Genomic DNA, 27725 nt, shown 5'->3' with positions numbered 1-27725 from the left:
ATAATATATATATTATATATATATAATATAATATATATATAATATAATATATATATATATTATATATAATATATATATATATATATAGTGCTGTTTCTGTATGACAACCCAGTGACAAGGATGCCTGCAGCGCCAGCACGTTATGACATCACGTGTGCCGTTGAGTTTAGATTTGTGAAAATGTACAAATATGCACTGTTCAAATGTTGTCATTGTGTTAGAGAATAAATGTTATGAATAAATGTGACATTAAACACAATCCATGTTGAAATGTTACATCATTTTCAGCCCCTCTATGGCATCTGAATTTGGTAGCAAGCCAAACTGACAAAGACCATGCTGAATAATCTAGTATTTTAATTCCACAGCAAAGAAAGCTATATAGTCTCTGTAAGTAGGTCTAGGGAAAAATATCGGGATTGGTATCGGTTTTTGGTCAAATAAGTTTTAACATATCGGCATATTGCATATCGGCCAAAAATCCGATATCGTGCATCCCTAATTGATTACCGGTGTTTTTAATGAACACATCATCAGTGTGACTACTTTTATCAAAGCAGTGAATTTGGTCATTTTGCTTCTATGGAGCATACAGATGTTATTGGTTGGGTTATAAGACAATTTCCAAACAATTTGCAGTTTATCATTTTATTGTAAGAACGTTTATTCACAAATGAAAAGCATTTAAGACAACTGCCAGTCTTCCCAGGAGAGCATGCCTCAGTAAACTCACCCTAAGGTCAGACAGTGCAATGTTCAGAGAATATGCAAGAAAACAAAACAACTCAAGAGCCCCATCTCAGACTCTACAGGCCTCAGTTAACAGGTTGAAGGTTAAAGTTTGACTGGACGGTTAGAAAAAGACGGAGCAGGTATGGCTTGTTTGTAAAAGTGGCCTTGAGAAAACTGTTGGATAAATTAATGACCTTTTCACCATCTATTGAATCAAGTAAGCCACACTGATGATATGAGAAGATCTTTTCAACCCAGTTTTACTTGCAAGGGAGCAGAATTGAAAACAGGCTTACACAGATATTACATGGAAGCTCCGGTCACAAAGTCTGCCCACCGACAGTATAAAGAAGTGTCTATTTATGATGCTTATCAGACAGAGAGAGGTCAAGGCAACTTCTGCTTCACAGCTCACAGATCTGAAGACGTCAGAAGTTATCAGTTATCAGTTATGCAGGCTCCTCTCTGAGTAGACAAAAAATACTCTCTTGACCCCACACACTTGGTTCTACATTAATTTAACATTAGTAAGTGATAACATCCATGACCTTTACCTAAATTCCCCTGACAAAAACCTCTTCTCTGAAGAGCACATGGCAGCAAGTTTGACGTTTGCAAAGTTTTATCTTAACAACCCACAAGATTCCTGGAACAATGTCCTGTAGAGAGATGAGACCAAAAAACAGCCATGGCATATCAGCACAAACAGGTTATGCCACCTGCCAAGCATGGAGGCGGCAGGCTGATAATTTGGGCTTGTTTTTCAGCCACATGACCAGGGCACCTTGCTGTTGGTGTATTCTAGAGTCAAACATAAGGCCATCTGTCTGACAAAGTCCAGACTTTATTCAAGTACAGTTGTGTGAGAGCTGCTCAGGAAAGTCTCTGAACATAAATGACATAAAGCTATGCTGGAAAGAAGAGTGGGCCAGAATTCATCCACAACCACATGATAGACTAAAGGCTCCCACTTACCTGGTACTCAGGCATACTGTGTGTACTCCATGAGCTGCGTGGACACCGTGCACAGACGGTTGAGACTTCATACTCGAGCGGACACCCTGATGGGCTGCAGCCCAGCTCCGCAGGCAAGGGGCGTTTACATTTGGGACAAATTGAGGTATCAGATTGGTCATTTGCTGACACCCCTACTGGATTGATTGACAGGTCGGAAAAAAAAACGAGAGCTGCCAGCGGCTCTGGATAGAGGCAACTGGCAGCTCTCCTTTTTTTATTGTTGTTAATAAAACAAACATTCTAAAAAATAAAAAAAAACAGGGACCGCTGGCCCTGCAGTCCACACATCAGACCAGCCCACCAGAAAATCTCCAGACACTCCTGCAGCCATGCCGGGCCTGATTTTAATTCTCTTGTGACAAATTCCTTCATTTCTCATGATTTCAGTCATGGCATCAATGTACGAGGAGGAAGACATCGCTTGCCTCTTGGCAAAAAGCAAATGAAAAGGCCATTAAACCAGACCAGGGATGAAGAAGGTGAATTTAATACTTTGGTGTCGCAACAAAACAGTCCGTCACCGGGCAGTTTATTGTGCGACACCGAGTACACGGTTGTAAAAATTGATCTTTGCATGGACATGGCTTGCGGACGTCCACTTCGAGTCCACGTTGAGCCTAATTGGGTACTCACGGACCTCTGCGGAGTGAAGTACGCCCGAGTATATGGGAGCCTTTAGTCCTACAGAAAAGACTCTTAATCATCATCGTTATTGCCACTAAAGGTGGATCTACACACAACTGAATCATGAAACATGCTCTTTTTCACACAAATGTTAGCAGTTTTGTTTACTTCTGTTTAATAAATATTAACATGGTGGGGTCTTGCTTGCATGCTTATCTTGTGCATCCTAGTTCCTGAGTGTTCATCTGTGTTAAAACAAGACTAGATGCAGAGTTTAGCTCGATGTTCCGACTTTTAACCCCCAACACATGGACTTCATTGTCAGGTTGCTGCTCTCCCACGGTTCCTGAGTCAGAACTGTACCGCAGTGTCCAGGCTGTGCTGCCCCGGGGAATGGACCAACAGCGGCCTATGGACTTGTGTAATCAAGGTAGAAAATCATCTGCATCAGCTGAAATTCTACAAGGTTTAGTCAACAAGCTGTTTGATAATCATATTTTACTTGTGCTTGTAGTTTACTGTGCTCACATATTATAAAACCAACCTTGTCAAAGGTTCAGTTTATTCACAATGGAAGAATATTTGTTGCTAAGTTAGCTTCCTCTGTTTTTGTTTCTGTGTTGCTCATTATCTAAGACCATTACTGGACTTTCCTTCTGTGCACAGATATTTGTTGAAGCCAACATTGACTCGTACTGTGGAATAAAGCCACGTCAGCGTTTTGAGGCCTGCAGACATATTTCAGATTAGCGCTGTAACGAGAAGCAGTGCGACTCTGTCAGTCATTGTGTTGCTGGCTTGTGTGTCTGTGTGCAGGCATGCTGAGATGGACACTTCATAAAAAAGTTCTAAACAGTCCGGTGAACAGTTTATCTCTCCTGTGGGTGCTGATAAAGGAGCTAGAAAAGGTATTGCAACGACACATTCTCAGACTCATCTGTAATACCTCAAACGTGTGCTTGTGGTGAAGTCTTTTGCTCCAGTTGGTTCTAAAACGTCTTGAGCTTGTACTTTCAAAAAGGAAGGAAGCTATAGTTGCTTTAGACACACAACAAATAAATGTCACTATTTTAGTCACAGCTTTTTGTGAACCCTGATGCGCTTCGTGTTTCTCTGTAGGCTGAACGATGGGATTCTCGCAAATTCATCATTCCTTTGCTCCACACGCTGATGTACGCCATCGTTCAGGTGCAGTATTCTCTGCCAAACTGTGGCAGTTTAAAAAAATCTAATCAGATTTACTTATCACTATCATTTTCACGGTATTTATTAAATGCATATGGCTTTTTTCTTTATCACCCACCAGCGAAGGCAAAAAAAGGATTAAGTACCATTTACTTTACCAAGTCAACCCAATTTAAGATGGCCACCACAGCTAATCAACCATAGTCAACATATAAGTAGCTGTAATTCAGATAGATATCCAGATATTGAGCTAAAGTTTGATGTGGTAGTAGCTGAGAGTCATCCTCAACAAATTCATTGAGCACTACTTCATAGTCTCTGTTATAAAAGGTGGTGGGCACATTCCTTCAATGAATGCTGACCTTTAATAAAATGTCAGGTTTTTCTTAAACACAACTGAGAAGATTTTACTGTGAACAATGTCTTGTTAAATGCCAAAAACAGGTTAAATTGTGTCATCTGGACCAGTTTCTTTAAGTGAGAAACATTTTGTTCCCCATCCAGAGGACTTCCTCAGTCTACGGCCTGCCATCCAGATCTGTTCCATAGGTAGCCTTCACTGCTGTTTCAAGCCAACCTCCTGTTGGAATCTCAAAAGCAGGCTTTTAACATGTGCAAAACAATCAATCATCATGTACAACAATCAAATGTTTTAAGCCAGATGGCCAACTTGTTACTCACAGATACAGCCAGATGACAACCAAGGCCAAAGTTGTTCAGAAAACGGGTTGTAAGCTCAATCATCGAGGTAGATAACAACATAAAAGGTTAAATTGTGTCATCTGGACCAGTTTCTTTTAGTGAGCTGATGATTGAGCTTACAACCCTTTCTCTGAACCACTTTGGCCTTGGTTTTCCTCAGGCTGTTTCTGTGAGTAACAAGTTGGCCATCTGGCCTAAAACATTTGATTGTTGTACATGATGATTAATTGTTTTGGATGGGTGTGTTGTGCATGTGTTAAAAGCCTACTTTAGAGATTCCAACAGGAGGTTGGCTTGAAACACAACAATGAAGGCTACCTATGGAACAGATATGGTTGGCAGGTTGTAAACTTGAGGAAGTCCTCTGGATGGTGGACAAAACGTTTCTCGGTCAAAGAAACTGGTCCAGACGACACGATTTAACCTTTTTTTTTTTGGTTATCTACCCGGTTGCTTGAGCTTACAAATCTTTTTCTTGTTAAATGCATTTCCAAGTACTGGAGTCTAGTTTTGCCTATAGTTCTTGACAGGAGGGGGATCATGGACATGAATTCCCAGAAATTGAAACTATCAAAAAGGAAGTTGTAACTCTTGATGCTGGCACTTCATATGTTGTTTGTCATACCATAGTGTCGACAGAAAGACATTGTGATGGTTGCCCTTGGCTGTTCATAAAAAGTTATAAATGGTTTCTGTTCCTGTATTGCTCATTAACCTGCGGTGTGCTTTGTGATATTTCAGACAGCCTACATTCCAGATGAGCTGTACAAGCGTGTGTATGACTTTTGTAAGAGACTTCTGACCTATCCTCAGCCTTATTGCACTGTGGGTCTCAGCTACACAAGACAGATAAAAACCGAGCGCCTCATCCCAGGTAGGTGACTGCAGCTCTTACAAAAATAGCAATCAGCTTGAAAAGATTAAAAAAAAGTTGAAATACAGTTGATATTATGTGACGTTTGGTGTGAGTGAGCTAAGTGTTTTCAAAACCAAACATATGAAAAACAAACTGACATTCACTGTTTTTGTTTCTGATGACATGGATATTAGTTTTACTTTAAATATATTTTTCCCTTTTATGAACCATACCATACCATACCATTTTATTTATAGAGCACTTAAAACAGCGACAAGGCCAACCAAAGTGCTGTACAGACAGAAAAACAGGCAACACACAAAGCAATATACAAAATGAGGTAAATCAGAATATAGACATAAAAACGATGCAGATAATAAATATGATGACTAACCAGTGTGGAGCATACAGGTTCAAAACAGATCATCTGGTATTGAAAGCTACTGAATAGTAGTGGGTTTTTAAACAGGACTTGAAAACCGAGAGGAAGGGGGCCTGTCTGACAAGCAGAGGCAGCTCGTTCCAAAGTCTTGGGCCTGCTACAGAGGCCTGTCACCACTGCACTTAAGACGAGTTCCTGGAACTGTGAGGAGCAACTGGTCTGCTGACCTCAGGGAGCGTGGTGAGACATACGGCTGTAGCAGATCAGAGAGATGGGGGTGGGGGGCGAAACTGTTCAGCAATTTGTAGACATACAAGAGTATTTTGAACTGGATTCGACGGTGAACCGGGAGCCAGTGCAGTGAGGCCAAAACTGGAGTAATGTGCTCTCTTTTGCCTGTACTGGTTAAAAATCGGGCTGCTGCATTCTGGACTAGTTGTAGTCGTGCAATGGAGGTCAGACTGATACCAAACAGGAGTGAATTGCAGTAATCAAGCCTAGATGTAATGAATGCATGTATTACTGTCTCCAGGTTATTTTTGGATAATATGGGCTTCAGTTTAGACAGGCGCCTCAATTGGAAGAAACATGATTTAACAATCATGTAAGCATGATTGTTAAGTTTCAGGGAAGGGTCCATTATCACGCCCAGATTTGAGACACTTTGTTTTTCTGACATGGTTAGAGCGGAAAGGTCAATGCAGTGGTTTGTGATTGTGTCGTTGGGAGGGAACAACATGACTTCAGACTTCTTTTCATTGAAACTTAAGAAATTTAAAGCCATCCAGTCCCTGATGTCAGCCAGGCAGTTGAGCAGAGGTTGAATAGAGCATGTATGGTGATGTATGATGTTCTAGAATTGCGCCGCTCAAGGTGGCTGCGTGTTGGAGCAGCTCTGTTAATTTCATTTTGAGATTTTGCTTTTGGAAACTTTAATTCCTCTTTTTCTGGATGTAAATCACATTTTTTTGGATGATTGTTTCCTCTGGTATCAGATGCTGTGCAGCAGGAAGGATTTTTACTGAAACTTTTTTAGTTTTGGACATTTGTTATGATGCATAACCATGGCAACAAGGCAGTTTTCTACAACCAACAGCAGCTGAATAACATCTCAAAAGCTCAAATGATATCTCAACTACAGCCCCAAATGAGTTGAAAAGGATGTTCTGTGGATGCATTCTCATCTACCTGCCAGCTTTGCTTGAGTGCCTGACCACTGAGATCCTGGAACTAGCGGGAAACACGGCTCATGACAGCGGAAGGACAGGATCGTCCCTTGGCACCTACAGTTGGCTGTCCGCAGTGACGAGGAGCTCGGCAGACTGCTGGGAGGAGTGGCCATTGCTCTGGGAGGAGTTCTGCCCGGCATTTAGGCAGTCCTACAACCCGGGGGAACTGAGAGACCAGCCGAGTCTGGGTGAACGGATCAGATGGCATCTGCAGCCAGTTTCTTAGGATCCACTGTGGGATGGACCTTTACAAGAGATCCTTCCTGCCTACAGCCATCAGTATCCATAACATCTCTTAATGAAATGAGGATAACGAGTTACAACAACAAATAATTTCCCTTTGGGATTAATAAAGTAATTTTGAATTGAATTGAATTGAATTGAATTGAATGTACCATTGTGTCTTAGGTGGAAGTAAATTTGACAGTCATCGGCGTAGAAAGTGAAAAGGTATGTTGTGTTTCCGGAAAATAGCACCAAGTGGCAGCAGGTATAAAGAGAATAGGAGGGGACCCAGGATGGACCCAGGATGGACCCCCGCGGAACCCCCATTTAAGCTCTGCCGCTGCAGAACTGAAATCCTTGATGGAGACACAAAACGATCTGTCAGTGAGGTAGGATTTGAACCAATTGAGAGCTGACCCTGTGATGCCCACCCACTGCTCCAACCTAGCATTGAGGATCTCATGGTCGATGGTGTCAAAGGTGGCTGTAAAGTCCAATAGGACAAGCAGCACAGAATCACTAGTATCTGTGGTTAAGAAAATGTCATTAAAAACCTTCAGTAGGGCAGTTTCAGTGCTATGGAGAGGTTTAAAGCCAGATTGGAATAGCTCTAAGATAGCGTGACCCTCCAGGAAGCACTTCAATTGGGACTCAACTATTTTCTCCAGTAGTTTAGAAACAAATGGGAGTCCGGAGACACGCCGGAAGTTGGATACGACTGAGGGGTCAAGGTTTGGTTTTTTCAGGAGAGGCTGGACAGCAGCATGTTTAAAGGTTGTTGGCACCACGCCAGTGGATAAACTGCTATTTACAATAGCAAGAATGGACAGACCTAGAGTAGGAAAAACCTCCTTTAGTAGTCGAGGGGGGACCACATCAAAGGGGGAACCAGAAGGTTTCAAGCTGCACATGACCTGCTCTAGAGAAGATAGAGTGATAGGTTCAAAATGGTCAAATAGAGCTATAGATTGAGGTGGATGTATGGGTTAGGAGGGTCAGGAGTTAGATGGGGGAGGGTGAACTCAAACCGGACTGACATGTGGTCTGAAAAAACATTATCACCAATTTCAAGATTACTAACAGTCATATCACGAGTTAAAACAAGGTCCAGTGTACAGTATGTCCGCGCTCTTGGGTTGGACCATTTACATGCTGAGTTAGGTTAAATGAGTCCAATAAATCTAAAAAGTCCTTAACCAATGGCTTCTCCTGACAGCACACATGCAAATTAAGGTCCCCAATAATGAAAACATGATTATATTTTGATGTGATTTCAGCCAAGAAATCAGAAAACTCATTTATGAAATCCTTAGATCGAGGTGGGCGGTAGATGAGTGCGCATAAAGTCGAAGGCGAATGGCTGAGTTCGAAGATGCTCAAAAATGGTGCGGGAAACTGGGATGGGCAGATGTTTACAGTCAAAAGTTGATTTGAATATTGTTAATAATCCACCACTGTGCCAGCCTGATGTCCGCGGTGCATTAAAATACAGACAGTTCGGTGGCAATAGTTCCGTCAAGGCGCTGGACTCACCCGGAGACATCCAAGTCTCTGTGATGCATAGAAAGTCCAAATCGTGCTCTTGAAAGTAGTCCCTGAGGATAAAAGTTTTGTTGGTAACAGATCTTGCGTTGACCAAACACATCCAGATACTGTCCAAAGTGGACCCAGCAGCGGTGGAGAGAGCACGCGCCAATGGCCGCAGATTTTAAATAACGGCCCCTCCGGGTCCGCCCGTTTGCCGCACCGGCCGACAACTCCCGTTGTCCGGGCACGCGGGAAGCTGGCGATGACCACCAGCTGGAGAGGAAAATGCAGCGCGCAGGGCAGAAAACATCAGCGACAGAAAACCAAAGATCCAGAAGCTGTTGTCGGTCATACACCAGCAGCGAGTTTATGTCCCAGATGAAAAACGAACAAAACACAAATAATCCGAACATCATCAGCAGAGGTGGATTGCAAGCCATGTACACGGGCGCCATCTTACCAGAAGTTATCAGGTATCCAAAAAGCCTTGACATTGATCTAAGTCAGTGGTTCCAAACCATGGTCCTTGAGGAACACCATCCTGCCTGTTTTAGCTGTTTCCCTGCTTTGACACATCTGATTTGAATGATGTGGTGATTAAGAGGCTTCTGCAGAACTTGAGGAAATAATAAAATCACTGAATCAGGTGTGTTGAAGCAGGGAAACAGCTGAAACATGCAGGGTGGTGTTCCTCAGGGACCATGGTTGGGAACCACTGGGTAGACAATGTAAAGTTTGAAGAAATTCTGTCAGCTGTGGTTAACGGTTTTCATTTCAACTTGAAAGCTGGATTAAGGCAACACTGTTGTTAAAATGAGATGTGCACTTGTCAGCTAGGCATCAGTTAAATTGCATTTATTTTGATCAATTTCCACCAGAGACAAAAAAATGACTATGTTTTTATCTATGTCGTGTACACAGTTTGTTTGTCTTTGATATTAGCAAAATATAGAATGAACCTCTGGACAGATTTGAATGCTACTGTGTACACCTACAACAACAACAAAAAACAGCCTACAACTGATTGCCTTTTGGAGTCAGTCAAATCCAAAATAGTTGTTGCAGCTAAATGAGCTTAAAAAACACAAACACGGTCATAATGCAGTATTGTTTACAGATACTGATCTAATAGTAGCATATAATTGTCCTCAACCTGCACTTGATACTCAACAAATTGCACACCTTCCTTTTTTACGACTTTGAGTTTGTATCAACTCTGTTTGTCTGTGAGACAAGTGTTTGTTTAACCACTAAACAGATTGTGTATTTAAAAATGATTAACCTTTAAGTAAATTCAATTCAGTTAATTTATATAGTACCAAGTCACAACAGAAGTCATCTCAGGGCACTGAACAGAAACATTCATAGACATAAAGAAGCAGCAGACTCGTTGAATCTTTACTTTGTCACAGTCTCCCATCCTGAACAAGCACAGAGGAGACAGTGGAAAGGAAAAACTCCCTTTTAACAGGACGAAACCTCCAGCAGAACCAGGCTCAGGATGAGCTGCCATCTGCTTCGACCGGCTGGGTTTGAGAGGACAGGAAGTAGAAACAAACAAACAGAATGATAGGTCTAGGTGAACTTTCTATAGGAGGAAATACAAAAAACATGTTAAGATAGAAATAATTACAAATACAAACAGGTAGAGTAAGTACAGACAGCAGCAGAGTGAGGAAATGTAGTCAGTTTGTCTTCCAGTAGTCTAAGCCTATAGCAGCATAACTAAGGGATAGTTCAGGAAACCCAAGCCAACCCTAACTAGGATTTATCAAAAAGGAAAGACAAGCCCAGTCTTAAAACTGGACAATGTGTCAGCCTCATGGACAGAAACTGGAAGTTGGTTCCACAAGAGAGGGGCTGAAAGATCTTCCCATTCTGCTTTTGGAAACTCTAGGAACCACAAGTAAACCTGCAGTCTGATAACCAAGTGTTTTGTTAGGAAAATATGGAACAATAAGATCTGTAATATAAGATGGAGCTAGGTTGTGTAGAGCTTTTTAGGTTAGAAGTAAGATTTCAAATTCTGTTCTAAATTTGATAGAAGTTGATTTGATTTGAATTTGACAACCTTCAGAGTTGCTATAATTCAAGATGGTCACTACTATTAACCAACATTAGTCAAAACCAATTTGGCTGTAATTTAATCAGTTTGACAGATACAGGGCTAAAATGTGGTGTGGTAGTAGCTGAGAGTGATTCCCAAGTCACACTCTACTCTGTCCCCTCTCCTCATGAACTGATGTGTTATTTTTTTTTTGTTTGTTTTTTTAAATAATCCTGGGCCTTTAATTAGTATGAGCATTTGCAGCTTTACAGAATAATTAACTATTAGTTTTATTAACAGGTCTGATGTACCAGAGGATGGTCACAGCTGAGCAGAGGCTAAAAAGTGAGCATTATCCTTTTCAGGAGAGGTGAGTCATAGTTTCATCAGGTTTCATTATTTCTTTTGGTCTGTATTAAACCTGGCCTCTCACACAGTGACTGCTGGAGACAAGCACCAGCCCCCCACCCCCATGACCCAGGAACAAAAGGGGTGAAAGAAAACAACGGCTGGATGGGCAGTTTAAATAATTTGTCTGTTTTTCCTCGTCTGTCATTAACTGTCTGCAGGGTTTTTGTGTTGGCGGACCCACAGATCTTCAGTGGTCTCTTAATGCCTGTTTTGGAGGGAGATTTGGAGGCATCTGGATCTGCATCAGCTGGATTTGGAAATGTTCTGGATCACATGCGAAACGTGGTTCAACACTCCATCCAGGCTTCTTTAGGACCAGAGAGCTGTCATGGGCAGAAACTGGCTCAGGCCTTAACGGTCAGTTTGTTTTATGGGTTTTACTTCTTTTTCTTCCCCTGCTTTATTTCTGTGTGCTTTCTGATTCCTGTTTCGTTCGGTTAATTTCAGGTTTTCCCAGCCTGAGTTTTTGGTTAGAAGAACAGAGATTTTTTGTAAATTTTGTTTTTATCAGAACTCACTCATGGCCAGAGTTTCTACATTTTATTCTTTCAAAATAAATCTTGATAGCAGAAAGATGTTGTGATGTTCTAATTTAATGTGGTTTTATTCTTTCTTTTTTTTTTTTTGGAACGGGGTGGGAAGAAAGTGTTGAAAAATTCATCTTGACTGGAAAAGCTCTGTTAGGAAACAACTTTTTGTGTCACTGCCAGGTTCCATGTAAAACAAAATAAACCAAGACAGCTGCATTTATTTCTAAAAAATCTCCATTTAACTGGGCTGACTGTTCAAAAATCACTGCCCATCCATCAACCTGACATTTACATGATACAATACAATATATGATATGATTGATATGATATGATATGATATGATATGAAACAATATGATTCAATTCAATTTAAAAATACTTTATTAATCCCAAAGGGAAAGGATTTGTTGTTGTAATTCGTTATCCTCATTTCATTAAGAAATGTTATAGATACTGATGGCTGTAGGCAGGAAGGATCTCTTGTAAAGGTCCGTCCCACAGTGGATCCTAAGAAACTGGCTGCAGATGCCGTCCGATCCGTCCACCCAGACTCGGCTGGCCTCTCAGTTCCCCCGGGCTGTAGGACCGCTCGAATGCCGGGCAGAACTCCTCCCAGAGGGATGGCCACTCCTCCCAGCAGTCTGCCGAGTTCCTCGTTGCTGCGGACAGCCAACTGTAGGTGCCGAGGGACGATCCTGTCCTTCCGCTGTCATGAGCCGTGTTTCCTGCTAGTTCCAGGAGCTCAGTGTTCAGGCACTCGAGCACAGCTGGCAGATAGATGAGAATGTGTCCACAGAACATCCTTACGATCCTGATACGATATGATATATGATATAAAACAGGATATATGATAGGATAAATAACGGAAGCAACAATAGCTGAACATTAAGTGAAAACAAATACACAACCATCTTGCAGTATTTGTATTTTCTCCTTAAGTTTACCTGAGTTCATTAAAAATAGCCAGAAAATGAATATAAGTACACAAAGATTACGTATTTTTGTTTCATATGAGGATGAACAATTCCACTTACTGACTGGTCCTCAGTATTTCTTCAGTGTAGTGAGTGTAATTTGTTCTGTCACAACATCTATTTATCATAAACGCTAACTTAGCTCAGACTTGATTTGTGTTGATAGCATCAGTTGTTGCTCTCCTTCACTGAAGGTTTGTTGTTTCTGGGGTCCTAACAGTACACCTCAGCAGGAGTAACATTATGCACATTTCTGACCTCTCACCTTTTTGCTATGAATGCCATCCCTGTATGTGCTTATCTTCCTGCAAGTGTGTACATTGGATTGTGTGTGTGTATGTGTGTGTTTTGGACAGGACAAAGAAGTAGAGTCATACTTTCAGGAAGTGATGGCGATTTTTGAGCAGAGCGTGGAAGAGGGCAGCAAAGGGGAGGAGAGAACGCTGACCAGCCGTCTTCAGGAGTTGTACCAGAAGATTGTTTCAGACTCCAACTCAGGTATGAGCTCTCTGTCACTGAGTTACAAAACCATGTGATGTAAGCACCACTACCCCTTCAGCTGAGCCATTCGTCAGCTCGCTGGTTTGGCTCAACAGCTGTTTAATAATCTGAAAGCCCAAAGCATTCTGCATTTGGCTCTGTATCAAGAATAAAAACATCAAAAAAGAATCGTCACAAAATGAAATTGAGAATGTTTAATAAGTACCATATTTGACATTAATGTTTTTTATTCATATTATTATGACTTATTGTTATTACTTGCTTTCATATTGAGTAGAATAAGTCCTGTGTACAGCGCTCCTGCTGCAGTTTTGTTTTCTCTTGTAATGTCCAGCTGCTTCAGAATCACACTTCTTATCTCCTGGTTTACCTGCCTTACAACTGTCCACCTGTTCAGCCTACAGTTCAAACCAGATGTTTACATCCACTGTATAAAAAGACAGAAGCATTTATTTCTCACTGTCTGACATTAAATCAGACTAAACCTTTCCTGCTATGAATCAGAGTTTTCAAAATGTGCCCAAATAATGGGAGAGAGAGCATTTCTGATTACTTTCTTCAAAATCACAGGTTTATATACATTTCCTTAGTATTTGATAGCATTACCTTTAAACTAACTCTGATTTGGAGTAAAAGTTTTGGTTTCCTTCCACAACCTTCTTATTAGTTTGCTGGAATTTTGTCTCATTCCTCCTGACAGAACTGATGTAACTGAGAACGTACACCCTTTTTCAGCTCTGCACTCAGATTTTCGATGGAGTTGATTCAGCACCTCCAAATCTGAGACCATGGTCCCTAGTTGGAAAAGGGTGGATTGCTCTCTTCGGGTCGAGGGTGAGGTTCTGCCTCCAGTGGAGGAGTTCAATTATCTCAGGGTTTTGTTCACGAGTGAGGGAAGAACGGAGCGTGAGATTGATAGACAGATTGGTGTAGCGTCTGCAGTATTGTGGACTCTGTGCCGGTCCGCTGTGGTGAAGATAGAGCTGAGTTGTAAGGCAAAGCTCTTTGTTTACCGGTCGGTCTACATTCCTACCCTCACCTATGGTAACGAGCTCTGGGTAGTGACCGAAAGAATGAGATTGCGGATACAGGTGGTTGAAATGTGTTTTCTCCACAGGGTAGCTGGACTCACCCTTAGAGATAGGGTGAGAAGTTCAGTCATCTGGGAGAGAATCGGAGTAGAACCACTGCTCCTCCACATCGAGAGGAGTCAGTTGAGGTGGTTCGAATATCTGGTAAGGATGCTCCCTGGGCGCCTCCTTAGGGAGGTGCTTTGGGCATGTCCAACTGGGAGGAGACCCTGAGGAAGAACCAGGACACGTTGGAGAGACTATGTCTCTCAGTTGGCCTGGGAACACCTTGGGAGTCCTCCCAGAAGAGCTGGAAGAGGTGGCTGTGGAAAGAGATGTCTGGACCTAGAATGATTTGTTCATTTAGCTTTGTAGAGATCTAGTAGAGATCTGTATGAATGGGTAAATGAGGGCACAGACTGTAGTGTAAAGCACTTTGAGTATCTCAATAAGATTGAAAGGCACTATATAAGTACAGTCCATTTACCTCCCTGCTCAAGCTGCTGCTCCCATGACCTGACTTGGGAACAAGTGGAAGATGATATATGGACTGAGTCAGTGTTTTTTCATGGCCACTCCAAAACTAACCTTGTTGTCTTTTAGTACCTAATTATTTAATGCTTAGAGTCCTTATCCATTTGGAAGACACATTTGTACCCGATCTTTCACTTCTTGGCTGATGACCTATGATGCTGCTTCAATATTTCTACATAAAGTTCTTTCCTTGCAATGCCATCTATTTTGTTATGTGCACCTCTTCGTCAGCAGCAAAACGCCTCCACAATCTGATGCTGCCACCCTCGAATGTCACAGCTGGGATGGTGTTCCCAGACTTGAAATCTTCCCTTTTATTCCTCCAAATATAACACTGTTCATTATGACCAAACAGTTCAAGTTTAGTTCCATTAGCCCACAGGACGTCTTCAAAAAGTAACATCAGATTACAGTTAGCAAATCCTTGTGTGTGTTTGAAAACTGTAATCTGACAGGTTAATGTTGTTTCTGTAGAAATGGCTTCTTCCTCGCTGAGCTGGCTTCACTCCCTGTTTGTACAGGACTTTGTTTTACTGTGGACGATAACACTGATCAGGTTCAGTCAGCATCTTCACTGGGTCTTTTTTTTTTTTTTTCATTTAGCCTTTATTTATACAGGTTAGTCTCATTGAGCCACGAGAACTCATTTTCAAGAGAGACCTGTTTAGGGAGCACATGGTGGGGTTAAGGGCCTTGCTCATGGGCCCAGAGTGGGGCGAATGAGGGTGGAGGCAAGTGTGGGTGTTTCACCTACCCCACCCACAATTTTTGATGTTGTCGGGGCCGGGGCGTGAACCGGCGATCTTCGGATCACAAGCCCACCTCTCTAACCTCTGCGCCACCACTCCCATCCCTCTTTAGCTTTCGTTTTAGGATTGATGCGCACATTTCACACCAAAACACGTTCAACTCGGGAACGCAGAGCCGTATGATGGCAGGACACTTCCCATGGTGTTTATATTTGTGTATAATTGTTTGAATAGGTGAGTGTGGCACATCCAGGCATCTGGAAATTGTACCCTGGATGAGTCAGAAGTGTGAAGATTGACTAGTTTCTTTTAATTTTCTCATGATGATAAGACACAAAAAGCAGAGTCTTTGAGGTGTCTCCAACTAACAAATGTTTTAGGATGAAGCTGCTCCCCTGATTCTGACCTCTGACCCTTGGGTCGTCTTCCAGACTCACCATGAACTGTTTTCTTTAAAGTTACGTTTGACTTGAATAATGTCTGAAGTTTTCACACATTCACTGTCCTTGGATTCAGAGTAGAGTTGCAATTGGGTCCAAAAAATCCGACCCGGCCCCAGCCCGTAGTCATCATTTCCGAACCCCACTCGAACCGACAAATTAACAGTAATTACGGGTCCGAACCCGAACCCTCCCCCTGACGTTTTTAATTAAGTTTTGACTGCTTGTATACTTTGTAGTTATTAATGGTCGGTGGACACGTGCAACTGAATAAAAGGGGTAGAAGATCGGAGCTGGGGGTGTTTGTCCTTTCATGGCCGTCAAAGCGCATTAAATACCTGCTTCTGCCTGCATTCTGCATTATTCAGACATGGACCCTGCTTTGACATGTCTGCTTTGGGATCTCACATGTTTGGGTCGTCGTCCGCACACGTCCGCTGAGTGCAGCGGCTGAATGTCCATTTGGGCAATGGATCGCTTCCTGGCACTGCAGTCCCATCTGAATCTTAACTGAACTTTATTTTACCACTTTCAAGGCTGATCAGCTCGCGGTCAAATGGCCGTGTGCGGATGGTGAAAGTATGGCAAGCCATGTTGCCATATAATTGGATCGTGGTTGATCTGCTGATGCAATCAAAAGCCCAACCCCAATCCAGCCCACCCATCCAGCACATTATTATGGCCTGGCCCAAATTTGGGTCGGGCCGAGACAGGCTTTGGGCTCGGGTTAGAAATGACAGCTTTAACTCAAAGTCAGCTACAGTCTGACTAATGTCTACTCTTTTCTTCTATGCTTTTAAGAAAGAAGTAAAATCATTAATGAAGTTGGTTTTGTTTGATTAAGACAGGTGTGAACATGAATAATGTTGATTATTGTTTGCAATCATTACGATGAAATCATGTGAAATATTATAATGTGTTTTAACAAACTTCTGAGGATGCAGAGGACAGAGTGAGATGGAGGAGGATGACTTGCTGTAGCGACCCCTGAAGAGGGAAAAGCCAAAAGAAGAAGTTTTATAATTCTCTGTTCTGTTTTTCAGAAACAAACTTTTCCTTGAGAGACACCTGTGTGTGTTATTGAGCTGGATTCTGTTTACTGCAGAAGGAGTCATAACATCGGAAAGATCTCCAAAACACTTCTGAGAGCTGATGGTTTCTTTGTGTGAACCTTTCAGTTCGTCTGTTTTCCCCATTCTGATGTTTTCGTCTGATGACCGTCTTTGTTTATTCCTGATAAAAGAAACATGTTCGCCCAGTTACAAGAAGCAGAGTAGAGTTCCAGTAACTAAACAAGATGAAGTTGTTTGTCTCACTGCGAGACACGTTTTCGGCTTAAAGTGTAATGTGGCTGAAGGTTGCCAATCATCCGCACACCTTCTCCTCAGCTGTCGTTCACAGTGACATTCAGCTACCATGGGCAGTTCCTGGCTGGTCCTCTCCTCATGGTGTCCTGGTCTGATCCACCAGCAGAACCCCAGAAAGATGAGTGAACCCAGCCCTCAAACTGGCCCAGTAAAGGAGCCTGGTGACATGATGCCTCTGGTTATGTCATTTTAGCTGAGGCAACTTGGTAAATCATTTCCTGGCTTGCAGTGATAATAAATGACTTGATCTGATCACATTAAATAACTTCTCTCAACCAATATCCAAAGTAAACTATTTATTAAAATAGTTAAACTTTGAGGAAATTTGTGCGCATATAAAACTCAAAATAAATCCTGCTCAAAGAGTTAATTTTGTCTTAGAATAAAGATAACCCTTGACTGATTAATTATTGTTTAGATTGTTCATTGTTTTAGTAATTACTACTCTTCAAAAAAGTTATTCTTCAAAATTATTATCCTGTTCAGTTTGTTTGTTATTGTTGATGATTCTTAGTTTGATTAATGGTTTTTGTAATAAAACTTCAAAGAAGCACGGCGGTGCAGTTGGTAAGAGCTGCCGCCTCTCAGTGAGCAGGTCACCCCGGTTCATGTCCCATCCAGGGACCTTTCTGGGTGGAGTTTGCATGTTCTCTCCGTATTGCATTGGTTTTCTCCGGGTACTCCAGTTTCCTCTCACAGACCAAAAACATGCATGTTAGGCTGATTGGTAACTCTAAATTGTCTCTAGGTGTGAGTGAGAGAGTGAATGGTTGTTTGTTTCATTTGTCTCTGTGTCCCTGTAATGGACTGGAGACCTGTCCTGGACCCCCGCCTCTCACACAGTGATGGTTGGATATGGGTACCCGTGACCCCCGCGACCTGAAAAGGAAGAAGCAGATAAAGATAATGAATGTATGGATAAAACTTCAAACACAACTTTGGTCTCCTCCTTTGGATGAATATTCATGTGTTATGGTATATAACTCCCTGTAATTAAAGGATTCTACTTCATGGTAAATGTACTATACTTATATAACACCTTTCTATCTTATTTCAAGATACTCAAAGCTCTTTACACTACAATCTGTGTCCTCATTTACCCATTCATACAGCACTCTACTAGATCTCTACAAAGCTAATTGAACAAATCATTCTAATGAGACTAATCAGAGCTTTATCACATTCATACACCGATGGGACACACATCAGAGGCTATGAGGGGTTCAGTGTCTTGCCCAGGGACACTTCGACATGTTACTGCTGGTGGATTCGAACCCCCAACTTTAGCATTGGAGGATGACTGCTCTTACCACTCAGCCATAGCTGCCCCACTTCAGTGACTGAGTTGTGATTGTTAAAGGGTGAATATATCTTGAAATAAGATAGAAAGGCGCAATATACGTACAGTCTATTTACCATATATTAACTAAGTTGTTGCTTGTCAGTAAACTGAGCTGCTGCTTTAACAAATGCAAAACAATAAGTGTAGTAAAGTGAGGAGCAAGAGCTAGCCTTCTTCCTCTGTCCACTCATAAGCTACATTGTCAATTCACTTAACAAAAGCTTTTAAATCCTCGGCCTTATCATTTTCAGGTCTCTCTTGTAAATGAGTCCCTAAGGCTCAATGAGATTAACTTGTAAAAATAATGCTGAATGAATCTGACCTTCACAGTAATCTTAGTGCCTCTAACCTTTGACTTTAAAAAAAAAAAAAAATCTCTCTTTTTTTTTATTCTCTCTTTCATTATTTAGGCATTTAGCAAATTTTATTTATTAATTATTTTTATCCTAACTGAGCTTTTTTGTCTGACTTTATGTCGGACAGTGAGGAAAAAAATTGGTTTTATTTTTAAATAACGGATTCTGACTGGTTTCAACTTAGAGCTGTTGTTTCTAGCCCGGCCTTGCCCGAATTTCGGGTCAGGCCGGGTCAAAATAATGTGCTGGATGGGCGGGCCAGGTCGGTGTCGGGCTTTTGATTGTGTCAGCAGACGCACACAGCTGACGATCCAATTTGGATCACTGTGGGAATCGTGGCCGATTGACCACACGCTGACCGCCTGGTTGAAAGCGGTACAAAAAAATCCAGATGGCTCACTGCCAGCGACTCACTCACCTGCAGCTTAACTGGATCCAGCTGCTGCATCAGCGGACGCATGCGGCCGATGACCGTTAATAACTATAATATCATAATAACTATAATAATCCACTGACTCTTGTTAATAAACAATAAATCTTATATCTTCCTATATTTTAAATATATTTTTAAATCATGTCAAACTGATTTGCTTACAAAAGCAGTAAAAGCTTAATTAAAAAAAAAAAGTCAAAAATGTTTTTTTTTTCAGGTTTGGATCTGTAATCACAGTTAATTGATCGTTTTCAGGTCGGGCTCAAAAAACACGATACAGGTTTGGGCTGGGCCGGGTCGGATTTTTAGGCCCAAATGCAACTCTGTTTCAACTGTATCATAATTTCATTTAGTAAACAATGCACTTGTACATACTCATAATTAAAAAATAAAGAAAACCATGATTTATCAGACCAGGTCACTCTATTCTATTACAATGTTGCCACATCTGTTCCACAAGTGGTCACTATAAGTAGCACTATGATGCAAAAAGCAGAGGCATTGTGTATTTTGCAAACAGCATGATTCTTTATAAGACCTGTCCGTATCATTTTATTGACCACTTTTCCAGCTGCAGGTTCTGATCACTGGAGACTCGGAACACGCCTTGAAATCTTACAGTCAGTTAACCTCATTTTCTCTTCATCAAAATCCCTCAAATGCTTTTTTCCCCTTGTTGTTTAATGTAACAGTCATGAGTTGTATTGTTAAAGCTGATATGGTCTACGTTTCTTCCAGTCAGCATAACGTTTGTGTTTTGATACTGTTGATGGGCGTGTTTTATAAGTTGGAAGACGAGATCAAACATCCTGTATCTGCATCCTCTGAGGCCAGATCTGTCCAGTCAGTTGAGCATAATATTAGCTTTTCCCCAAGATCTATTTCCAGTCTTCCTCTTGCTGTTATCAAGTCAACGACCCGTCAGATGAATTTTCTCTAAATTGTTCCGGCTGGATGACAGAAGGATGGACTGTAGTGTTCAAAACAAGGAAGTTATGGAAGTTGGAGGGGGGTATTGCTTTGTTGACATTTTTGGATTTTTCCTCTTTTTCCTTCTCATGTGCTGCAGAGCCATTGTGTGGTGGACCCCTGCATAACTGCCCTCTTCCTAACCCAGAAATGAGACTGTACCTGTGGACCGAGGATCTGGACATCTGTGAGTCATCTGAAATGGTGTCTGTTCTGTCTTTTTGGGCCATTTTGCTTGATTGTGAAACATTTTTCTGGTCATTTATAAAGAACATGATCAGTGGAGGTAGAGTTCTGAACACACTTTGAGAGACCATTTTAAAAGCAAAGATTGTGAACAAATAATATCCTCATTAGGCAGCATGAATAAAAAGGAACAGTTTGCTTATGATGTGTGGATGTAAAGGGTCATTTTGAAGTACAGTAACCCCTCATCTGTCGTGGGGGTTTACGTTCTGGAACCCCCCGCGATACATGAAAAACCACAAAGTAGAAATGACAGATGTCTGAGTCGAAACAACAAACCAAAACAGTTCAGTCATTAATAAATTTAAATCAAATAAACTAAAGCAAAAGTTTATTTAGCAAGAGTTTATTAATCAAGATAACAATGTTTATTCACTCAACTTAAAATTCTAAGACTTTATAACCGCTTCCTGCGCTCTTTCAATGTTCTAAACTCTTAAACTTTCATCGTTTTAACAGCATGTATAAGTACTGCACAGTACTGCAACATTTTACTCACCAGCTCTGCAGAACAGCAGCTTGATTACAGTCCGGCTCGGTCCCGATTTGGCAGACCTACCCAGCCTTGGTCCGGCTCTGGTCCGATTCTGATCGGCTCTCTGCAGCCCTTGAGCACCAGACACTTTTAGATCAAGCCGGACCTTCAGACAGCCAGCACAAAACCACACAACGGTCCCGATCGAGTCCAAATCCAGATAAAAAAAACAAGTCCCGGTGAGCTCCGGAGAAAACACTGGACCTCCAAGCAACGCCTCCCCGCTCGAGAGGCTCCCTGGACCAGCGAGCAGCACCCAGCTTGACTGATGAGGCTGGAAGTCTGGTTCTAGTTCAATTCCCGGTCAGTTCCATGCGGCTCTCTGCATCCACTGAGCGCCAAAGTCACTGTGAATAAGGACCAAACTTTTTCCCATCAGATCAAAACTTTCCCTCCATTTCAGCAGAAAGCAACTTTGCCTTCTGGACAGTGCACTGTTGGCTTCTGGGTAATGTAGTCCTTTAGACTGGTTATACAGTGTAGGCTTGTTGAGAGAAAACTACAAAATGTCTGCACCTTTTTTTTCTTTTTTCTTTTTGGTCTTGTACAATCTTACAGTACTGAACTTTGAAAAACCGTGAAAGAGCGAATCAACAAAAGTCGAACCATGAAGTAGCGAGAGACTTGTGTAATGTCTTAACGAAGGCCAGTTAAAGGTATGGAAACCATACCAGACTTATCACTCTGAGAATTTGTTGTTCTCACAAGTTGAACCCAACAGTGTTGGTCGGATACAAAGTGATGTAATGAAGTCATGTTTTACTGCAGCCTTTATATGACGGTGTAATTCATCACAGCCCACTAAAACTTTACTTGGTGAGATTGATTTCTATGAGGAAATGTCCTGAGCAGAACAATCCTGGCTGCTTTGTTTACGATGAGCTTCATTAAAAATCTGCCTGTATCTTTGGTGAAATATGACAGTCAGTAAACACAGATAGAGTAATGAAATGAACTCTGTGCGTCATCACGTTGCTTTGGTTTTGTTGACAACAGGGCGTGAGCTGTTCAAATGGTTCCGATCCAGTTCTGTGTCAGAGAACTTCTCCTGCCTCAGCCAGGAGCAGGAGGACTTTGAGGTGGACGAATCGACCTACAACCTGTCAGCCGACATGGCTCGCTTCTCTATCCTGTCCAACGACAGCGGCATTGAAAGAGACCTGCCGTCCAGCTTTGACATGTCTCCATCTTCTTCTCTGGACAGCCCCTGCTTGAGTTCATCATGGGAACAATGCAAAAGGTATTGACTCCTTTTTATAAAAATAGCCCTGCTAAACATTCTGCTACAAATTCAGCTACAAATACTGTAGTTTTTAAGTTGTGAGCTATATCTAACTCAGCTGAGACAAAGCTGGTAATAATCACAAACAGATGAAATATGAACACTTAAACAAAATAAATTATATTTATGGTAAAAAAGTACATTATTTAAGGAGAGGGGCCATTCAAACCTGTTATCAACACACAATTCAGAAACTGGCCTCTCTGACATTATGGGGGTGCATTAGTGCCTCTGACATGGGCAGCTTAAACATCTGGAAAGGTACAATCAATGCAGAAAGGTATTTACAGGTTTTAATCAATCAATCAACCTTTATTTATACAGGTAAATCCCATTGAGCCTCGAGGACTCATTTACAAGAGAGACCTGATTTCAACAAAGAAAGATGACAACAATGGACAACAGCAACAACAATAAACAGTTATAAAAAAGCATACTACAGTTTTTTTTTTGTTTATTTTTTAACAAATAGAATGGCTAAAAGGAAAAGGTAACAAAACAAAAAACAGCTAGATTCCAAGACAAATGTAGAAAACTAAAAACAGGAACATGTCAGCATTGGACCCTGCCAGGTGTCCAACAGATTCTTAAAGACACTTAGAGAGGTCAAGCTTCAAATCGTTTTGTAAGATATTCCAGGAAACAGGAGCGGAATAGGAGAAGGCCCTTTTGCCTAGTTCAGTCCTCATTGAGGGAACACTGCAGGTAATAATGTCCTGAGAGCGCACTCCGTAGCTGCACTCACGCAGAGACATGTAGGAGGAGATGTATGAAGGCAACAGACCAAGAAGTGATTTAAAGATGAAAATATACCAGTGAGAGAGTCTGCGTGAAGTTAATGATGTCCAGTTAACCAGTGAATACAGTGTGCAGTGGTGGGTACAATAATCACAGCCAGTTATGAATCTTAGTGCACCATGATAGACAGCATTCAACATCTGCAGGGTTCTTGTAGGAGCGTTCATGTAAATAATGTCACCATAATCAATTGAGGGAAGGAAAGTCACAGATACAAGGCGTTTTCTAGCATTCAGGGTTAGACAGGATCTGTTTCTGAAAAAGAAACCCAGTTTAACTTTCAGTTTCTTTATCAAGTTTTCCACATGGAGCTTAAAAGAGAGATGTGAGTCGACCAAGACACCCAAATATTTATAGGAATCAACAAACTCAATGGGGACACCATTAGAGGATAAAATCGGAGGAAGAACCGCTGGGACCAACTTCCTATTTGAAAAAAGCATCCCTTTGGTTTTGTCGGCATTTAGGACACGTTTGAGGCGAAACAAATCAGTCTGGATGATGTTGAATGCAGATTTCAAAAGCTGGAAAGCCTTAGCAACAGTTTTAGCTCGACAATAAACAACTGTGTCGTCAGCATAGAAATGTATGGATTCATTAGGGATGTTTTTACCTACATTATGTATGTAGATTGTAAAGAGGGTGGGTCCTAAGACTGAGCCTTGTGGTACACCATTGTTGACTGTTAAATAACTGGAGGAAGTACCATTATGTTGAACACATTGCCTCCGGTCTGAAAGATAGTTAGAGAACCAACCAATGGTGTGTTCTGAGAAACCAATTTCTGAGAGTTTATGACACAAGATGTTATGATCCACAGTGTCAAAAGCTTTAGACTGGTCTAAGAAAAGTGCAGCACAATAATCCTTAGCATCCAGTGCTTCAACAACATCATTAAGAACCTTCAGTGAAGCAGTGGTTGTGCTGTGTTGTTTCCTGAAACCAGATTGATGTGGAGGTAAGATGTTAAATGAGTCCAGGTAATTTTTGATTTGAGAGTTTATCAGTTTTTCTAGAACCTTGGCTAAAATGCAGAGTTTAGAGATTGGTCGATAGTTGTTCAGTGAGGTGGGGTCTCCTCCCTTCAGCAAAGGAAGAACAAAGGCTGTTTTCCAAGTGTCTGGGATGGAGTTTTGTCTTATGGAGAGATTGAAGATGTGGGTCACAGGGACTGTGATGATATGAGCGGCCAGCCTTAAGATATAAGGTGGAAGTTCATCTGGACCTGCAGATTTTTTAGGATCAAGATCTATTAACAGTTTATTGACCTCACTAACTGAGAATGGAGAAAAAGAGAAGCTGTGATTAACTGAGGATTGACTTGTAGGAGGGATTTGATTTGTAGAAGTTTGGTTATTAAGTGAAGTGGCTGATCTTCCATTAGTAACTGTGTCAAATAAAGAACCAGAAGCAACAAAATGTTTGTTGAGACAGTTCAGGATCTCGTGCTTATTTGACACAGGAGCAGAGTTAACGAGAAGTTGTGATGGGAGGTCAGATGATTGGGGGGTGCCTGAGAGAGATTTGATGGTTTTCCAGAATCTGTTAGGGTCATTTAGATTTTTGGAGGTCTGAGATAAGAAATAGTTGCGTTTTGCTGCTTTGACAGCAGTTGTGCATTTATTCCTCATCTGTCGAAAACTCAACCAATCAGTGTCTGAGCCAGATTTTCTCGCTGCAGCCCAAAGATGATCTCTCCTGTGCAGGAGGTCAGCTAGCTCTGGAGTAAACCAGGGGCTGTCTCGTCCCTTTATTCTGAACTGACGAAAAGGAGCATGTATGTTCAGGAAATAAATGAAATTATTATGGAAATAGTTCCAAGCAGAGTTCACGTCATCAGTTAACAGAATACGATGCCAGTCAAAGTGAGACAGATCCCAGAGGAATGACTGTTCACAAAAACGTTTCAAATCCCTTTTTTGAATTAATCTGGGCTTAGAAGGTGGAAGTTTAATATCTCTCAAAGCAGCTGTCACACAGTGATCACTCAAAAGATCAGCGAATACACCTGTACCAGGGAATTTGTGAGGCATATTAGTTAGAAACAGGTCTAAGATGGAGGAATTTTCAGGATGGTTTTTATTTAATCTAGTGGGAGAATTTATCAGTTGGGTTAAATTAAAAGACAAGCAACATTCCTTGAATTTGTCACAGAGGGGGGTCGACTTACACCAATCAATGTTGAGATCTCCAGCCAAAAAGATCTCTTTGAATTTTAAATTACCAAGAAATTCCTTCATGGCAGTTAATGCCTCAGGTGATGCTGAGGGTGGGCGGTAACAACCTACTACAGTTAAAATCTGGCCTCCATTCAAGGTGATATTTACAGATAAGGCTTCAAACTGGTTTGGAATTGTTTTGGAAGTCACAAGACTAGAAACCAGAGAATCTCTAATGTAAATAATGACTCCACCCCCCCTTTTTTGACGATCACAGCGGTAGATGTTAAATCCATTGATTGCCACGTCATTATTCATTACAGATTTGTTGAGCCAGGATTCAGAAGTAAAGATAACATCTGCCCCAGAAGAACTAACCAGGATTTTCAAAGCATCCAGTTTTTTCAGAAGGCTACTAGCGTTTACATGCAGAAAATGAAGCCCAGAGGCGTTTTTAAAGTCATTTGGTGTGCTGTAATTAGTGGGGGGTCCAGGGTTGGGCTGAATCCCTGAGAGCAGTAACAACATTATTATCAGACATTTTCTTGAGCTTTTTGTGACTGATGTGTAATTACAGCAGTTAACAGTGAGACAATTAGCCCCCATAATCGAACCATGAGAAACATTAATGAAGACGTGATCATTCAGAACCCAAAAACAATGAAAGTTGCAGTGATGGACAGATTCAGGTGTATTAACAAGATTCAGTGACTCCAGATAATCTGAGAACTGAAAATAGTGACAGTAATATGAATGATGCAGAAAAGTTTCAGACCATAAAACGTCACAGTTCAAATGGGCAAACAAACCCGACGAGTTGGCCCAACTGCAGTTTGAGTTGGGCTGTGGGGACAACATTAAAGACAACATTATGTCCCCATCTAGAAGACGTCTTACAAGGAAGGCCTTGATGGCATCCTATACAACAGCATGGCATTGTAGTAGAAGAGTCCAGGTGCTGGACTGACCTGCCTGCAGTCCAGACCTCTCAACATTATAAAAGAAAACATCTAGCAAAGACGACCCAGGACTGTTGAACAGCTGGAATCCTACATTAGAAAATTGGAACAACATTCTCCTCCTAGAACTCCAGCAGCTGGCCTAATCTGGTTTTTCAAACCCACTTTCTGGAATACCCCAAGTTTTTTTTTTGGTTGGCTGTTTGTTGTGGTTTAGTTCAATTAAATATTCTAATTTGGTCGTGAAGCATGAAGCGTGGCCCCTTTATTCTTCAGTTTGATCCACTCTTTCACCTCTGATGTGACAATCGTGGATGGATGGACAATGGATGGATGGATGATGGATGGATGATGATGGATGGATGGATGGATGATGATGATGGGTGGATGATAGGGGTGGGCGATATGGCTCAAATATAATATTGTGATATTTCTGAGCATTCTGGCGATAACGATAAATTTTGTGATATAACAAAAAAACAAACAAGTATAAAAATAAAAAAATTAAAATGATCCTTCTTTTATTTAGATTGAAAAAGTCCGCACAAAATATAGATCAATAAATCCACCACAAAAACTAAAGTGCAGGTGAAGTTTCCCAAAATAACTAAATAAAATGAAGCTTAAGATCTGTTGATAATAAATGTAACAAAATATATGTTTCCTTTAAATGAGCTATAACTTCCAGAACTTGTAACAAGGTGATCAGCTGACCCTGAAGCTTGATGGTGTTTCAGCTTCCTCTGTTCCTGCAAGAATGATTAATTTCTCTGATGCTCTGTCTCTGATCACCTGACTCTGTTCTTGCTCCATGGACTGTGGAACTAAGAGAAAGACCTGCACGTGTTTGTACCGACAGTTTAGAGCGGGAGGAGACACAGCCGAGAGCTGCACCGGCAGCTCAGATCGGGGTGGGGGGAGAGACAGTTGAGTTGTCTGTACCTGCAGTTTAGAGCTGGATGGAGAGATGCAGCCGAGCCACGCGTTGTTTGTTTTTAGCTTTATAGCTAGCTAGTATTGTACGCAACTAATTAGCGTTACACCAGTACCAACAGGTGTGTTGTGTGTGTGTGTGTGTGGGGGGGGGGGGTGCGCAGTTCGGTTTGGTCATTCGGCGCACGTGGTTCTGTTAACGGGGCGGGGCGCCCTGACGTATTACGTCATGAAATTAGCATATCATGATATCATTTATTTGCCCGGGCAAGCTTTTTTTACCGGTATTATTGTAAACGATGATATGGCCCAGCCCTAATGGATGATGATGGATGGATGAATGGATGGATGGATGATAGATGGTTGGAAAATGGATGATGATGGATGGATGGATGATTGATGGATGATGGATGGATGGACGATGGATGAACGATGGATAGATAGATGGATGGATGATATGATGGATGATGGATGGTTCGATGATAGATGAATGATGGATGAATGGATGGATGAATGCTGTATGAATGAATGGATGGATGGATGATAAATGAATGGATGGATGAATGATAGATGAATGGATGGATGATGGATGAATGAATGGATGGATGAATG

The 27725-nt window shown here is 41.5% G+C and overlaps 1 protein-coding gene across 1 annotated transcript in view; it reads left to right on the top strand.

Annotated features, from left to right (window-relative positions):
- Positions 1-27725, top strand: part of LOC119422493 (phosphoinositide 3-kinase regulatory subunit 6) — a 45134-nt gene that overhangs the window by 3709 nt on the left and 13700 nt on the right. Inside the window, exons 3-11 of the mRNA XM_037689868.1 lie at positions 2699-2803; positions 3190-3281; positions 3493-3561; positions 5002-5134; positions 10827-10896; positions 11096-11294; positions 12797-12938; positions 20302-20388; positions 21979-22222. Coding sequence (XP_037545796.1) covers positions 2699-2803; positions 3190-3281; positions 3493-3561; positions 5002-5134; positions 10827-10896; positions 11096-11294; positions 12797-12938; positions 20302-20388; positions 21979-22222 — 1141 coding nt within the window. The remainder of the gene's footprint in view (positions 1-2698; positions 2804-3189; positions 3282-3492; positions 3562-5001; positions 5135-10826; positions 10897-11095; positions 11295-12796; positions 12939-20301; positions 20389-21978; positions 22223-27725) is intronic.

The sequence above is a fragment of the Nematolebias whitei genome, chromosome 16, assembly GCF_014905685.2.
Source record: "Nematolebias whitei isolate Nwh7 chromosome 16, NemWhi1, whole genome shotgun sequence".
Lineage (NCBI taxonomy): Eukaryota > Metazoa > Chordata > Actinopteri > Cyprinodontiformes > Rivulidae > Nematolebias > Nematolebias whitei.
The sequence above is the reverse complement of the archived record's forward strand: the minus strand, read 5'-3'. Positions and strand labels throughout refer to the sequence as shown.